This window comes from Acomys minous (genome assembly GCF_964271855.1).
Source record: "Acomys minous genome assembly, chromosome: 7".
NCBI lineage: Eukaryota > Metazoa > Chordata > Mammalia > Rodentia > Muridae > Acomys > Acomys minous.
Genome location: NC_140488.1, coordinates 107,246,268 through 107,262,531, shown reverse-complemented (window position 1 = coordinate 107,262,531; position 16,264 = coordinate 107,246,268). Strand labels below are relative to the sequence as shown.

The 16,264-nt window shown below is 50.2% G+C and overlaps 1 protein-coding gene across 2 annotated transcripts; it reads right to left on the bottom strand.

Moving 5' to 3' along the window:
• Nucleotides 1-253: 253 nt before the first annotated feature.
• AKAP4 (A-kinase anchoring protein 4) lies at nucleotides 254-15,232 on the bottom strand. Of its 2 annotated transcripts, none has more exons than XM_084789301.1 (6): nucleotides 15,092-15,232; nucleotides 11,924-12,019; nucleotides 5,531-5,581; nucleotides 4,938-5,039; nucleotides 1,001-3,115; nucleotides 254-578 (listed from the first exon to the last, which is right to left on the bottom strand). In XM_084789301.1, the coding sequence occupies exons 2-6, from the start codon at nucleotides 12,017-12,019 to the stop codon at nucleotides 423-425; spliced, it is 2,520 nt and encodes an 839-aa protein (XP_084645427.1). In that variant the 5' UTR covers nucleotides 15,092-15,232; the 3' UTR covers nucleotides 254-422. The 2 variants fall into 2 exon arrangements, with proteins under 2 accessions (XP_084645427.1, XP_084645426.1); XM_084789300.1 differs by lacking the exon at nucleotides 15,092-15,232 and adding an exon at nucleotides 14,371-14,529.
• Between the last annotated feature and the right edge of the window lie 1,032 nt (nucleotides 15,233-16,264).

The following is a 16,264-nucleotide window of genomic DNA, read 5'->3' as shown; positions in this document are numbered from 1 at the left end:
TCTTCGGCTTCACCCTCCCTCCTCTTCGGCTCAGCCCCTCTTAGGCAGCTCCCCACATAGGCAACTCTCCCCTGGTTTCCTCACTCTTAGCCCCCGCCCTTATCAGACCTTGCTCCCTCATAGACTATACCTCCTTAGGCCCCACCCTTCTTAGGCTCCTTGCCAATAGACACCTACCCTTCCCAGGATCCCTACTACCTTTCCTCCAATATCATGAACAACATGACAACAAATGTTTGAATTTTTTTTTTATTCATGTTGCCCAGCAAGGGCACCCAGTATTTTCACAGTGCAACTGCTCAGATGTATTGGTAAATGTGATCGCAATTGTGCAGTTAAGCCTGGTGGTGAGAGTGGGTCCAGCTGGGGTGGAATTGCTGCCGGGGAGAGGATGATGGAGGGGAGTCAAAGGAGTTTTCAGCTTACAGGTTAGCGAGAAGCCAGTCTAGCAGTTGCTTTCTAGCCATGTTACCCACGGCTTCATCCAGTTGTCGTTCCTTGGCAAACTTCATGACCTCCTGAAGAAGATCTCCTACACTGTAGCCTTTCTCTGCTGCCTTGGCTGAAACTTCAGGGAGCTGTGAAGAGCACAGAGTTAGCCTGAGTAAGCTGATAACTTTTCAGAAAGAAGACCCACTGGGCAACATGAACCAGCATCTCCCTGTGCCTGCCCACTACCTTAAAGTCATGTCACAGAGCCTTCTGAAACTAAGCTGTGTTCACTGAGTACTTCCCACCAGGTCACAGACCCTCATATGAAGGTAGTCTGTGCAGATTTCTAGGTCAAGGTCTGAGGTTGCCATTACTCTCCTTCCCTTCAAAACCCTGTGAGATGGGTGGAATGATTTCATTTCAACTTCTATACTGAAAATGTGGAAACTGCAATAGTGTGTGTGTGTGTGTGTGTGTAGAGATTGAGACTGTGGTTATGTACGACTGCTAGCCTGCTCACATATACTCATCCTATCTTTAATGTCTTGGGTCTGAATACATTTCTTACCTTCTCTAGTTGTCCATCATCATCTCCCATGAAGTAGAGCATGGGCACGTTAAACTGAGAGGCTGCAATCCATTGCAGGACAGCCTGCAGCTGCTTCTGCAAGTTACTTGTAGAGCATTGATTGTTGACGATAACTTCAGGGCCAGGAGCATCTTGATAGTTTTGTGACATCGCACCTTCACGGCCACATCGTGAGCCACCAGCTGCCAGGGCTGCTTGTTCTTCCAGCTCAGCTAGGGCGGCTCCATTGTTGCTGTACTTAGCCATGATCAGGCACAGTTTCATCACGGATTCGACCAGTTGGTCTATAAATTGGCGGTTCATTTGCTTCATCCCACTGATGAAGTCCAGTTCTGCACTGTCTTGGCATTGATCTTCAGATCTCTTGGGCATGGCAGCTCCTTTGCTCGATCTAGGATCAGAACAGCGCTTATTCTCACTTTCAGATGCTTCATCACAGCTGAAAGGGCTCTCGCTAAGAAGTTTCTGAATCAGGGACAGAACCATGTTTGACATATCCATCTTCTGAGAATCCAGTTGAGTTTCTTTCGCACATGCAGATGGTCCAGGAGCTCCACGAGATTCAAAGTGCTTCATTGAAAGTGACTTAGCACTTTGGCCACCTCCACACTTCTCATATTGTGCGCTTTGGGACATGTACCCCATGGAGGAACCAGGGCAGTCTTCTTCACATGGATCTTTGCCCTTAGCTTGTTGGGTGAGATGGTATTGGATGAGCATAAGGGCAGAGACAATCAGGTCTTTGGCCAGTGAGTCGGTAGAAGGACTGAGCTTTTCTCTCTTCTCATCTTTAGTGGTGCATACTTTATTAGTCGTCCTGCCTTGGTTTCCTTGCTTCTGGTTCCACATGGTCAGGCTCTCTTTAAGGATATGTTCGCTGACTTTCTCAGCACTTGTCAGTGATTTGCAGCAGGGATCTGTTTTGGGTTTACATTTATCTTTTCCTTTCATTTCAGCTTTCATAGCTGAGAACTCAAGGCTCTGATTCTTGCATTTGGGATCATGAGTTCCAGCTTTCAAGGTTGCATATGCCAGACTCTGAGATTTAGTCTCCTTCTTCTCACCAAGAAGAGCACTGACGAGACGCTTTAGCATGGCCTCCATGATGTCTGCAGCATTTTGTTTACCATGATTGAAAAGATTCCTCTTGACAGCAGAGACGAAGTCTGAATCTGTCATCAGGACTCCGGTTATGTTATGCAAGTTCTTCATGCATGAATCAATGAGATCAGACACAATTTCCTTGGTGTGCTTTAGTAGTACCCTCTTCAGGACCACACAAGCTGGAATTGGCTTCCCACAGCTGTGCACCTTCAAAGTTTTCATAACAGAAACCATCATGTCAGATGCCACCTGATTTGCATAAACCATAAGCCCCTTGCTGATGGAATCTGCAAATTCTTTGCTGTCTTTTGGGCACATCTGCTTTTCTCCACACTTGTTCTTGTTAGATAATTCACTATACAGAAAGCCTTTCCGGCCACCATCTCTGCATTCCTCCCCATTGCCACGCATTTCTGCTGAGGTCAGTTCTACAGCCTCATGGGCCATCTCAGAAGCGATTTTGCTGACAGCACTTCGGGGGCTGGTTTTCCCTTTTTCTCCTGTGGTTGTATACATTGAATGGTGGAGGCATTTGCTTCCACCTTCCAATTTGTCCTTGATTTCCTTACGGGCCATTTGGATTACCAGAGAAGACAACCGGTTGACATAGAAGGAAAGGTCGTCCATAGAACATTCTCCATCAGGAGTGGCAATTGACCTCTGATTGCTAGGAGATTTGGCTGCAGGATTTGAGGGACTTTGGTTATTGTTGGTGTTTTTGGATGCTGCCGTTTCTAGACGTAGGCTTTGAGGCCCTTTGTTCAGATAATCCATGTTCAGTTGATCGGCGTACACACTGTAGCAGTTCTCAGAGGGTATTCTGTGATATTCTCCCTCTAGGTCTCCTACTTTATGCTTACAGCTAGAGGCTGAGGGGCTTAATGCATGTTGGAAACCCAAGGCATACTTCTGGAGATCATTGAGGAGCCAATTGAGGACACTTATGGGATCAGAGGGAGCTTGTTTGAAAAGGCACACAGACCCCTCCGTCTAGAAAAAGAAGAACACCTCTCCATAAGAGTTTGAAGGGTTTGGGTAGGCTACTTCTGACCTGTTTTCTGGTTGTTAGAAGCAATAGCTTATAAGTAATGCAGAGATCGGACCGTTTCACTTTATTAGCATCTAATAATATCCATCAATAAACATTCAAGCACTGTGCTATTATATGTATGTATACATATTAGTATGGCTATGTGTAACCATATATAATAATGTGTTGACATCACTACCTATTGTGTATCTCTACTGTGTAAGCCAGCACAAGCATGCATTTTGTACATACTAGTGAATGGAAAAATACACTTATATATGTCAATATGTGTGAATGTGTAGACACCACTGTCAGTTCCAATAATATGTTAATGTTTAAAATAATTACATGTAGTTTAGTCTATACTTAAAAGATCTATAAGTATTTGATAATGTGTATGCGCATTCTAGAGGTGCTTTGAGTATGTAGGTGAATAACATAAGTAGGTTTATAATTGCATTTGTGTAAATGTGTGTATCAAACTATCAAACAAGTGTGTTAGTGAATATGTGTTAATTTATCTAAGTTTTTATGTATGTATGCATGTCAGTCATGATTGCATATTGTCACAAGGTCTTTCCCATATGCTTTTATAAATGTGTGTAAGTTCTGAATTTTTTAGGGTCATTGTGTTCTGGTCAAGGCTTATATGTGTTAATGTACATTGGTGTATGATTATGCATTTTGTACATTAATGTTAATGTGGGTGTTTATGTTTGCCACATGTGGACACATGAGTGCATCTGACTGCATGCCTTTGTATATATGTTGAGTGTATATGTAAATGTCAGTATATTTATCAATGTGTATATGTTTATAAATGTGATGTCTCATCATTTACATACCTTCTGCCTGTGGAGGTCAGGAAAGTGTACCAGACCTCTTGGAACTGGAGTTGAAACATCATGTGGGTGCTGGGTATCAAAACTGAGTTCTCTAGAAGAACTGCCAATACTATTCACCTCTGGGGCATCTCTCCAGCCCCAAGTTGTACCTTTCTTAAGACTACATGAGGCAACTGGCCACCCCTAAATAGTTCCTAAAACTTTGAAGAGTTTTGTGATTTGTTTTTCTTCTTTCAGGGCCACTGGCCTCATTCTAAATATGTCTGAGATCATAAATGGTGTTTTGCTTATAACATATGAGCCCAGAGACAGGGCACAGAAGGCATTAGACTTCTTTGCATTGAAGCCAAACATCCTTTCCATTACCTGTCAGCCCAGGCTTATAGGAAGGTGGGTGTGTTTCAGTACTCCCCCTAAACAGTGACCCTAACAGATACAATTCAAAATACACAAAAATCAATGGATTGGCCTGTGATCATAGCATTCAAGTCTAATTGCTTCTAATTTGAACCTTCTCAACAGCTTGTGTGTGTAATCTCCTAGGCACTCGAATTCCCGGTTCTTCTGTGTTTTCTCTGTTCCATATCTTTCCATACTGAGTGGTGGGTGATAACGAGACACATGAACAAGTTAGCAAGGATCATTGCAAAGATTGATACAAAGTGTGCATCTTTCTCAGAACAAGAATAGCAAAGTTCTGCTTGGAGTAGATACCTACAAGGGAAGGGGCGGTGGTCTGAAGCTTTGCAATTAATGAACACCATTTTAAAAAAGTACGCATGGACCTTACTATAGCCCTGAACTTAGTCCTGTGTTTTCTAGAATGTCATGTGTTTCAGGTTGGTGTACCTGTTGGACACCCATCTCCTTGGCCAGAGCCTTCAGAGTTAAGATTGGCCCTAGAAACTAGGAGTGATAACCTCAGAAGCTAGGTTACCTTAGACTGGTCTTGTTTTTCAGTGTCCTTGATCACGATAATCTCTTTATCTTCCAGATTCTCCAGATTCAATTCGCCTTCTGACCTGGAACCAGCAGCACCCTGTGGAGTTAAAGGGTGAGACTGTTAATGAAAAGTTCAATTTCTCCAAGATTTTTCCATGCTGCCCCACCCTTTGGGCTACAGCTTCACAGCATGAAGGTCACGTCTCCCACCATCCTTTTGGTTCTCCAGGAAAGGTGGAGTTTTGATGCTATAAAATTTTGATGAATGAGACAAGATTATTTTCACAAATGGCTAATCTAGCCTAGATGACACTCAAGACTATTAGTCCCACGGGCCATATTTTGTTGCTTACCACCTTTTTGGGACACATTCTCTATATCCATGCTTTTACCTAGCCCGGCCAATGATATAAGTGGTTTCTAAAATGAAAGTTGTTATCAAGAAGGACAATAAATTCAGAACCAGAGACCCTGGGCCTTCCGCCTGCCTCCCCTCTACCTCTCTTGCCTCACCCTTTCCCTTTCCTCAGACTTCATGGAAAGCCCTTCTCATCTCAGTTTCTCTGACTTTGAACAGAAAATACCCACCTGGGAATCTGAATCTTCGACATTCAGGGTGGACACATCCACAAAGCATATCTGTATAAAATTAAGAGGGCAAATTTAGATAAACTCTAAAGGTCATTAATTTCTTTCTTGGAGATAATAGATAGCACTTACCTCATGGGATTCTTGGGGAAATTAACTGATGTTGTAAGTTTCTATGCAGAATGTGGCACAAAAGAGAGTGGTTCAGAAGAAAATGTTCATAAATATTGATTGGAAAAAACACCTGAGAAAGCATGGCCCTACTGGCACAAGTGAAAAGGCTGATTTTTGTACCAGAATTTGAATTTCCCTAACTGGAAATTTAGGGCATTCTTTACTTCATGGGTCTTTCTCAAGATGTGCTATTTTACTGTTGATAGTAGTAGATGTTTTAGTAGTACATGGGTAAACATTTCCGCATTTAATAGGTACATTGTAGTAGAAAATGAAGCTTGTGGTGTTGTGAAACTGTTGTGTAGAGTGATAGTCATGCTTAAATATAAATTATTTTTGATGTTACAAACATTATACATTAAGTAACTAATAAAATGGATGGTGCTTGATCAGGATGAAAAAGTGAAATATGATCCAAATAATTTGAAATTTGGGAGACAGCATGAAATAGTTGAAGTAAATTACCCTCCTGAGTGGACCCAGTGCACTTACTGGTAGCTAAACATGACTTTTGTATTAGGTAATAGAGCCTAGCTACTAGACAACCACTACTCCTCCCTCCTCTTATACTCTTCCCTATCTTAGGCTCCACCCCTCTCAGGCCCTGATCCCTCATAGGCTTCAGCCCTTTTAGACCTTGCCCCTCTTAGGCTCCTCCCACTATAGGCATCTCTCCTGGTTCCTCCGTCTTAGGCTCCACCCCTCTTAGGCCTTTCTCCCTCATAGGCTCCACCCTCTTAGGCCCCTCCTCTCCTGGCCCCCTCCTCTCTTAGCCCCTCCCTCCTCTTAGGCTCCACCCCTCTTAGGCTCCTTTCCCCCGTAGGCCTCTCCTCTTAGCCCCTCCCTCCTCTTAGCCCCTCCCCCCTCTTAGGCTCTGCCCCTCTTAGGCTCCTCTCCCCATAGGCCCCTCCCCTCCTGGAACATCCCCTTCTGACCCTTACCTTCTTGGCTCCGCCCTCCTTAGAATTCACTCTCCTTCCTCTCAGGCTCCACTTCTCTGAGGTGCCTCCCTACATAAGCCCCGCCCCTCACTGGCCCTACCCTCTTAGGCCCCACCCCTCTCAGGTCCCTCCCTCTTAGGCCTCTCCCCTCCTGGCCCCTTCCTCTTAGCCCCACCTCTCTCAGGCCGTTATCCCTTATAGGCTCCACCTCCTTAGTCCCAGCCAACCTTAGGATACTCACCCCCTCCCCAGCTCTTCCCTCTTAGCCCCAGCCCATCTCAGAGTGGTCCCTCTTAAGCCTCTCCCTTCCTGGCCTTCTCCTCTCTTAGCCCCTCCCTTCTCTTAGGCTGTACCCTCCCTCCTCTTAGGCTCCGCCCCTCTGAGGCAACTCCCCACATAAGCTTCTCCCCTGTTTTCTCCCTCTTAGCCCCCGCCCCCCTCAGGCCCTTCCCTCTTAGGCTCCTCCCATCCTAGCACCCTCCTCTCTTAGCCCCTCCCTCCTCTTAGCCTTAACCCTCCTTCCTCTCAGGCTCCACCTCTCTGAGGTTCTTCCCCACATAGGCCCTTCCTCTCACTGGTCCCGCCCACTTAGCCCTCACCCCTCTCAGGTCCCTCCTTCTTAGGCTTCTCCCCTCCTGGCACCCTCCTCTCTTATCCCCTCCCTCCTCTTAGCCTTAACCCTCCTTCCTCTCAGGCTCCACCTCTCTGAGGTTCTTCCCCACATAGGCCCTTCCTCTCACTGGTCCCACCCAGTTAGCCCTCACCCCTCTCAGGTCCCTCCTTCTTAGGCTTCTCCCCTCCTGGCACCCTCCTCTCTTAGCCCCTCCCTCCTCCTAGGCTCCACCCCTCTTAGGCTCCTCTCCCCATAGGCCCACCCTCAAAAGCTCCTCCCCTTTAGCCCCACCTCTCAGGCCTTTTCCCCTCATAGGCTCCACCCCTTAGGCCCCGCCCATCTTAGGATCCTCATCACATAGACCCCTCCCTTACCCAGCTATTTCCTCTTAGCCCCCGCCCCTCTCAGGCCCCTCCCTTTTAAGCCCCTCCCCTCCTGGCCTCCTCCTTTCTTAGCCACACCTTCCTCTTAGGCTTCACCCTCCTTCCTCTTAGGCCCTGCTCCTCTTAGGCGACTCCCCATATAGGCCTCTCCCCTGGTTCCTCCCTCTTAGCCCCAGTTCCTCTCATGCCCCTCCCTCTTAGGCTCCTCCACTCCTGACCCCTTCATCTCTTAGTCCCTCCCTCTTCTTAGCATTCACCCTCCCTCCTCTCAGGCTCCACCCCTCTGAGGCTCCTCCACACATAGTCAACTCCCTTCCCTGACCTCACCCTCCTAGCCCACACTTCTCTCAGGTCCCTCCCTCTTAGGCTTCTCCCCTCCTGGCACCCTCCTCTCTTAGTCCCTCCCTCCTCTTAGGCTCCACCCCTCTTAGGCTCCTCTCCCCAAAGGCCTCTCCCCCAAAAGCTCCTCCCCCTTAACCCCATCTCTCTCAGGCCTTGCTCTCTCATAGGCTCCACCCCCTTAGGCCCTGCCCATCTTAGGCACCTCACCATGTAGAACCCTCCTCTCCCTGGCTCTTCCCTCTTAGCCCCCCACCCATCTCAAGACCACTCCGTCTTAAGCCCCTCCCCTCCTGGCACCCTCATCTTTTAGCCCCTCACTCCTCTTAGGCTTCACTCTTCCTCCTTTTAGGCCCTGCCCCTCTTAGGCAACTCCCCACATAGGCCTCTCCCCTGGTTTCTCCCTCATAGCCCCCGCTCCTCTTAGGCCTCTCCCTCTTAGGCTCCTCCCCTCCTTGCACCCTCCTCTCTTAGCCCCTCCCTCCTCTTAGGCTTCACCCTCCCTCCTTTTAGGCCATGCCCTCTTAGGCAACTCCCCACATAGGCCTCTCCCTTGCTTCTTCCCTCATAGCCCCTGCCCCTCTCAGGCCCCACGCTCTTAGGCTCCTCCCCTCCTGGCACCCTCCTCTCTTAGCCCTTCCCTCCTCTTAGGCTCTATCTCCCTTATGCTCCTCTATGCATAGGCCCTGCCCCTCCCCAGCTCCTCCCTCTTAGCCCCTGCCCCTCAGGCCCCTCCCTCTTAGGCCCCGCCTCTCCTGGCCCATGTCGTCTTAGCCCCTCCCTCCTCTTAGGCTCCACCCTCTTAGGCTCCTTTCTGCAATGTCACTCCCTTCCTGGGCTCCTCCCTCTTCGCTCCCACCCCTCTCTGGCCTTGCTCGCTCTTAGGCTCCATTCCCTTAGGCCCTCCCCCTCTTATGCTCCTCGCCACATAGACCCCACCCTTCCCCGGCCCCTCTCTTTTAGTTCCTGTCCCTCTCAGGCCCCTCCCCTCCTAGAACCTCCCCTTCTGACACTTGCCCTCGTGGCCCCTCCCTCCTTTTAGGCTTCATCTGCCCTCTTCTCAAGCTCCACCCCTCTAAGTCTCCTCCCCATAAGAGCCCCTCCCCTTACTCTTAGTGCTCTTAGTCCCAAAGCTCTTAGTCCATGCCCCTCTCAGTTCCCTCCCTCCTAGGCCCCTCCCTGTCTGGGCCCCTCCTCTCTTAGGCCCTCCCTCTTCTTAGGTTCATCCCCTCTTAGGCTCCTCCCCCATAGACCCCACCCACCTGCTCTCAGGCCCTGCCCCTCTCAGGCCCCTCCCTCATAAGCCCCTTCCCTCCTGGCCCTCTCCTTCTTAGCCCCTCCCTCCTCCTAGGCTTCACCCTTACTCCTCTTAGGCCCCGCCCCTCTTAGGCAACTTCCCACATAGGCCACTCCCCTGGTTACTCCCTCTTAACCCCCGCCCCCTCAGGCCCCTTCCTTTTAGGCTCCTCCCCCTTCTGGCCCACTCCTCTTTTAGCCCCACCCTTCTTTTAGACTTTACCCTCCCTCCTCTCAGGCTCCACCCCTCTGAGGCTCTTCTCCACATAGGCCCCTCCCCCCACTGACCCCACCCTCTTAGTCCTCTGCCCTCACACATCCCTCCCTTTTAGGCCCCTCCCCTCCTAGATCACTCCTGTTTTAGCCCCTCCCTCTTTTTAGGCTCTGCCCCTCTTAGGCTCCTCTCTGCATAGGCCCCTCCCCTCACTGGCTCCTTCCTCTTAGCCCCACCCCTCAGGCCTTGCTCCTCTTAGGATCCACCCCCTTATGTCCCACCCCTCTTAGGTTCCTTACCACATAGACCCCTCCCATCCCTGGCCCCACCCTTTTAGCCTACTCCCCTCTCTGGTTTCTCCCTCTTAGGCCTCTCCCCTCCTGGCCCCCTCCTCTCTTAGCCCCTCTCTCTTATTAGGCTCCGCCCCTCTTATGCTACCCTCCCCATAGGCCCCTCCACCACAGCCCCTCCCTCTTAGCCCCACCTCTCTCAGGCCTTTCTCCCTTATAGGCTCCACCCCCTTAGGCCCCACCCATCTTAGGCTCCTCACCAAATAGACCCCTCGCCACCCCGGTTCTTCCCTCTTAGCCCCTGCCCCATCTCAGGCCCTGCCCTCTTAAGCCCCTCCCCTTTGGCCCTCTCCTCTCTTAGCCCCTCCCTCCTCCTAGGCTTCACCCTTACTCCTCTGAGGCCCCACCCCTCTTAGGCAACTTCCCACATAGGCCTCTCCTCTGGTTCCTCCCTCTTAACCCCCGCCCCCTCAGGACCCTCCATCTTAGGCTCCTTCCCCTTCTGGCCCCCTCTTCTCTTAGCCCCTGCCTCCTCTTAGACTTCACCCTCCCTCCTCTCAGGCTCCACCCCTCTGAGGCTCTTCTCCCCATAGGCCCCTCCCCCTACAGACCCTGCCTTTTAGCCCCACCTTTCAGGCTTTTCTCCCTTATAGGCTCCACCCCCTTAGGTCCCACCCATCGTAGCCTCCTCACCAAATAGACCTCTCCCCACCTTGGTTCTTCCCTCTTAGCCCCCACCCCTATCTTGCCCCTCCCTCTTAAGCCGCTACCCTCCTGGCCCTCTCCTCTCTTAGCCCCTCCCTCCTCTTAGGCTTCACCCTCCCTCCTCTTAGTCCCCACCCCTCTTAGGCAGCTTCCACATAGACCTCTCCCTTGGTTCCTCCCTCATAGCCCCCGCCCCTCTCAGGCCCCTCCCTCTTAGGCTCCTCCCCTCCTGGCACCCTCCTCTCTTAGCCCCTCCCTCCTCTTAGACTTCATCCTCCCTCCTCTCAAGCTCCACCCCTCTGAGGCTCCTCCCCACAAAAGCCCCTCCCCTCCGTGATCCCACCCTCTTAGCCCCCACCCCTCTCAGGTCTCTTCTTCTTAGGCCCCTCCCCTCCTGGAGCCCTCCTGTCTTAGCCCCTCCCTCCTCTTAGGCTCTGCCCCTTTTAGGCTCCTCTCTGCATAGGGCCCTTGCCTCACTGGCTTCTTCCTCTTAGCCCCCTCCCTTCAGGTCTTGCTTCCTCATAGGCTCCACCCCCTTATGTCCCGCCCCTATTAGGTTCCTCACCACATAGAACCCTCCCCTCCCTGGCCTCAACCTCTTAGCCCCTGCCCCTCAGGTCTCTTCATCTTAGGACCTGCCTCTCCTGGCCCCTCCCATCTTAGCCCCTCCCTCCTCTTAGGCTCCATTTTGCGTCCTTTAGGCTCCTCCCCAAATAAGCCCTTCCCCTCCCTGACCCCACCCTCTTTGCCCCCACCCCTCTCATGTCTCTTACTCTTAGGCCCCTCCCCTCCTGGAGCCCTCCTGTCTTAGCCCCTCCCTCCTCTTAGGCTCTGCCCCTTTTAGGCTCCTCTCTGCTAGGCCCCTCCCCTCACTGGCTCCTTCCTCTTAGCCCCCTCCCTTCAGGCCTTGCTTCCTCATAGGCTCCACCCCCTTATGTCCCGCCCCTATTAGGTTCCTTACCACATAGACCCCTCCCCTCCCTGGCCCCAAACTCTTAGCCCCTGCCCCTCAAGTCTCTCCATCTTAGGCCCTGTCTCTCCTGGCCCCTTCCCTCTTAACCCCTCCCTCCTCTTAGGCTCCACTCTGCGTCCTTTATGCTCCGCCCTTCTTAAGGTCCTCCCCAAATAAGCCCCTCCCCTCACTGGCTCCTCCCTCTTAGCCCTGGCCCCTCAGGCCCCTCCCTCTTAGGCCCCACCCTCCATCCTTAGGCTCCACCCTCCCTGCAGACTCCTCCCTCCCTCATAGTCCTCTCTCCCATCTCCAGTTGACTTACATCAATCCTCACTCTGCCCCTCCTTTGATTCACCTGAAAGCCCTTCCTGAGCTTGGATGCTTAGAGAAGCCACCTATCAGCTTCCATATGTTTATCTAGGGCTCCAGCATATCTATACCCATATGCAAAATGTTTCTACTCCTTGGAGTCAGTTTGTATCTTACCACTTTTCGGTCCTGATCTTGTTGTCCTTTTGGGCTGTAAAGATCTACCTTGCACACGCCCCTGCGGCTGTGTAACCAGTCAATATCGTCAGACATCTACAGGAAAAAGCAAAAGAAATATAAGTCTTATATGAGGTTTATAAACTGAAGTCAGTTTAAAGAAAACTCTTGGGGGCCCCCGATACCCATCTGTGTATCTTAGAGGTTTAGGCTAAGAGCCACAGAGAAGGAAAGATATGGGAGTGGGGAATGATGCTGAAATGTTTGAAGCTGAATGAGGAAGCAACTTTAAGTCCAGAGACTAGGGGTTATATTTCATATCGTTCTAACTAAATAGCAATTTCACAAAGTATTCCAAGAAAACCAACAGCCTGACATGGAGAATCAGAAGATAAATGTCTTAGAGAAGCGACACCAGGTTCTGAAAGAATCAAATTATTTATTTATTTATTCATTTATTTATTTTTAAATTTATTTTAGAAAGAAGAAAGTTGCTGCAGACTCCCTACAATTCTACTTTCCCCACCCAGCCTGGAAGCAAAAGTACAAAGACAACTGAAGAAGTTAGTAATAAAATTTTCCTGTTAAGACCAGTTGACAACTTATTTGTATTGTGTTTTGGTATCTGGGGCTTGCTTTAGATTTTACTCCTCCCTCCCTTTATTCTCCCTCCTCCCTCTCTTCATCCTTCTTTCCTACTCTCTTTCCTTCCTCCCCTCCCTCCTCCCTCCTCTTTCCTCTCCCTCCGCCCTCCCTTCCCTCCTCCATCCCCTCTCTCCCCTCCCTCCTCTCTCCCCTCCCTCCTCCCTCCACTCCCTCTTCTCTCCCCTCCCTCTTCCCTCCCCTCCCTCCTCCCTCCCCTCCCTCCTCCCTTCCCTCCCTCCTCCCTCCACTCCCTCATCTCTCCCCTCCCTCCACTCCCTCCTCCATCCCCTCCCTCCTCCCTCCCCTCCCTCCTCTCTCCACTCCTTCCCCTCCCTCCTCTCTCCCCTCCCTCCTCTCTCCCCTCCCTCCTCTCTCCACTCCCTCCTCTCTCCCCTCCCTCTTCTCTCCCCTCCCTCTTCCCTCCCCTCCCTCCTCCCTCCCCTCCCTCCTCTCTCCACTCCCTCCTCCCTCCACTCCCTCCACTCCCTCTTCTCTCCCCTCCCTCCTCCCTCCACTCCCAACTCCCTCCTCCCTCTTCCATCCTCCCTCCTCCTCCCTCCTCCCTCCCCTCCCTCCTCCCTCCTCTCTCCACTCCCTCCCCTCTCTCCTCTCTCCACTCCCTCCTCCCTCCACTCCCTCTTCTCTCCCCACCCTCCTCCCTCCACTCCCAACTCCCTCCTCCCTCTTTCATCCTCCCTCCTCCTCCCTCCCCTCCCTCCTCCCTCCTCTCTCCACTCCCTCCCCTCTCTCCTCTCTCCACTCCCTCCTCCCTCCACTCCCTCTTCTCTCCCCTCCCTCCTCTCTCCACTCCCAACTCCCTCCTCCCTCTTTCATCCTCCCTCCTCCTCCCTCCTCCCTCCCCTCCCTCCTCCCTCTTCTCTCCCCTCCCTCCTCCCTCCCCTCCCAACTCCCTCCTCCCTCTTCCATCCTCCCTCCTCCTCCCTCCTCCCTCCCCTCCCTCCTCCCTCCTCCCTCCCCTCCCTCCTCCCTGCTCCCTCCCTCCTCCCTCCTCCCTCCCCTCCCTCCTCCCTCCCCTCCCTCCTCCTCCTTCTCTTCATCCTTACTCCCTCTCCTCCCTCTTACACTCCCTCCTCCCCTTTTATTCTCCCTCCTCCCTCCCTCCTCCCTCTTGATCCCTCCCTCCCCTCCTTCTTACACTCTCTCCTCCACCCTTTATTCTCCCTCCTCCCTCCCTCCTCCCTCTTGATCCCTCCCTCCCCTCCCTCTCCTTTACCCCTCCTTCCTCCATCCTCTTCCCCTATCTCTCTCCATTTTCTATCTTCCCTCTCCTCAACCTTCCTCCTTCCCTCTCTTTATCCTTCTTTCCTCTATTCCCCCTTCTCCATTTTCTCTCTCCCTCCCTTATCCATCTCCCTTCCTCCCTCTAACTCCCTCTCCCCTTTCCTCCTGTTTGCCTTCCTCTCTCTAACCGCCCTTTCCCCCTCCCCATCTGCCCTTTCCTTCCCTCTTCCCTTCCTTCTCCCCATCTTTGCTTCTATCCCTCTTCCCCCTTCTCTTTCCCTTTCTCTTTCCTTCACTTCTTCCCTCTTTCATCTCTCTTTCCCCCATCTTTTCTTCCTCCCTCTTCCACCCTGTGTTCTTTTGGGGATATTTCCAATTAAGAACCTCTACAAAACTTTGAAAAGTTCACAGAAAAAGGCTTTACACCCTCAGATGAGAGGGTTTCTTTTTTGAAGAGCTAGTGAACAACTACTAGCTACAAAAAAGTCGGAAGCTAAGAGATTCCTTGTGAGATCTGGATCTTAAAAACCTGTAAAAAGTAAGATGAATAAACTCATTACCTTGATGATAGAGTTGTTTTGGACCTTTGACTGAATGTGTGCCACCCAGAAGGGAGATGTGCCCCTTTAGATGGAAGTGGGCAGTGCCAAGTTCTTAGGCACTTGCAGCTAGCTGCCACCCCGGTCAGCTGTTAGACCAGACTGATGGGCCAAGCTGTTTCCTGCTGGCTCTGGCCCTGGGGTATGACAAGGGTCTTTGTTGAGTCACAATACCCAATGCTGTAGCAACCTGAGCAGAGGCATGGCACACTTGGAAAACTCAGTAACCTTTTCATGTCCAAAGTAGGTCAAGTTGCCTACTGTAGGGCACATTTTCATTATGTCTCAGAGGGTACATGTATTTCACAACATTTTCCACAGTTCACAACCTCTTGGTCTCAAGCACCTCATTCCCTTTCCTACCAGACTTTGAGAATAAGCACATTCATTACCAGTTTGGTAGGGCACTGTAGTTTTCACACACAGAATTGCTCCCAGTCTTTGCAAACAGAAATGTTTTCCCAGTTTAATTTCCTTCTCTTTGAATTTCCCACTACAGCACCAGAGTTATATGGCAAGAGATGTTTAGATTTATGTTGAAAGAGAGGAAATTTGACCAAAGTCATTCTTAGTTACCTCAAATAAAATGAAAATTAAAAACCAGAGGCTACCTTAGCCTCTAATGGCTAATGAGTTACTAGCCTCCTATACTAGCCAATAAGAAGCCAGAAGGCATCTTTACCTTTGTGCTATTACAGTAGGCAATATTTGAGACCTTTGGATGGTGTCTTTTGGAGATTTTGGGTGCTGCGATGACTCTTCCAGTCTGCCTCAAGATGTTATGTCTTTCCTCAACCCTCCATATTCTCCTAAAGGCTTACTTTCCAGCTGGTATTAGAACTTAAAATTCATGACATCACTGTTTCTATAGAGAACAGTGACAGCACAAAATGGTGGGATTTATTCTTGGGATTCTAGATGATCTAAGTGGTCTAGGAAGCTCTGAGATCCACCATTATAGCTTCAAGCCATGAAAAAGACTTAAGCCCCACTTACTGTTACCCATCTTGGCTAGTGATCATTACCAGCTACAATGTGTTCTAGAGTTATTCATTATCCATTGAGATACCTCCTGTTTATACTAGTTTAAAAATATTACACACCAAAGCGCTCTCATCTGTGTCTAAATCACGCTTTATTTTACTTTGTCCTGTCTCCATGTCTCTCCCTTCACCCACTGAATGTGACTAACCTTAACTGAACTCAAATCATTTGAGATGTTCACCTAGATAATATAGTTTCATATTATGTAATGTCACTTTCTTCTTGTTGGATGAGTTTTCCTGTAAAGAAGAAAAGCTTCCTTTTACCCCAGATAGAGCACCTATGACACATGAAAGAAATGATTTTACCAAACTCTAGTTCTGTGAACCAATGAGTTTAGTGGGGTTACCAAAAGGAACAAATGAAGGGACTCTGGTCAGATCAAGTGTAGAAAACATGGCTCTGACAGGCCTTAATCTTCTCCCTGATTCCCTCTGCCTGGCCAAAAACCATTAGATTACCTCCCCCAAGCTAGCCACCAAGGCCTATTCCCGAATTTGGCCACTTCCTCCTCCTGAGACTGATTACCAAGGTCCAGCCATCAAAGTATTGAAGTCCAGCAATCAAATCTACCTTTGGCTCACCTAATTAACCTGCCTAATTAAAATTAAACATCACACCCTAACACAGGGTTTCCTGTTGTACCTTTATAAACTGCCATTTGCCTATGGGCCATGTCTATCACCTCTCTATCTGGAGGTAGTCCTTTGTTCTCTCCTTTTTCAGGGACAAATACTCCTTCCCCCTCTCCCTTTCTTCCTTCTTCTCCCTCTTCCTCTAGCTCCTGTCTTTGTCTTTTATTCCCTGCCCT

Coding starts and splice junctions, on each gene's coding strand:
- AKAP4 (XM_084789301.1), bottom strand. CDS start 12,019: ATGTCTGACGATATTGACTGGTTACACAGCCGCAGGGGCGTGTGCAAG. Junction 5,582..11,923: donor AAGATCAGGACCGAAAAGTG/GTAAGATACAAA, acceptor AATTTTATACAG/ATATGCTTTGTGGATGTGTC. Junction 5,040..5,530: donor TCGAAGATTCAGATTCCCAG/GTGGGTATTTTC, acceptor TTAACTCCACAG/GGTGCTGCTGGTTCCAGGTC.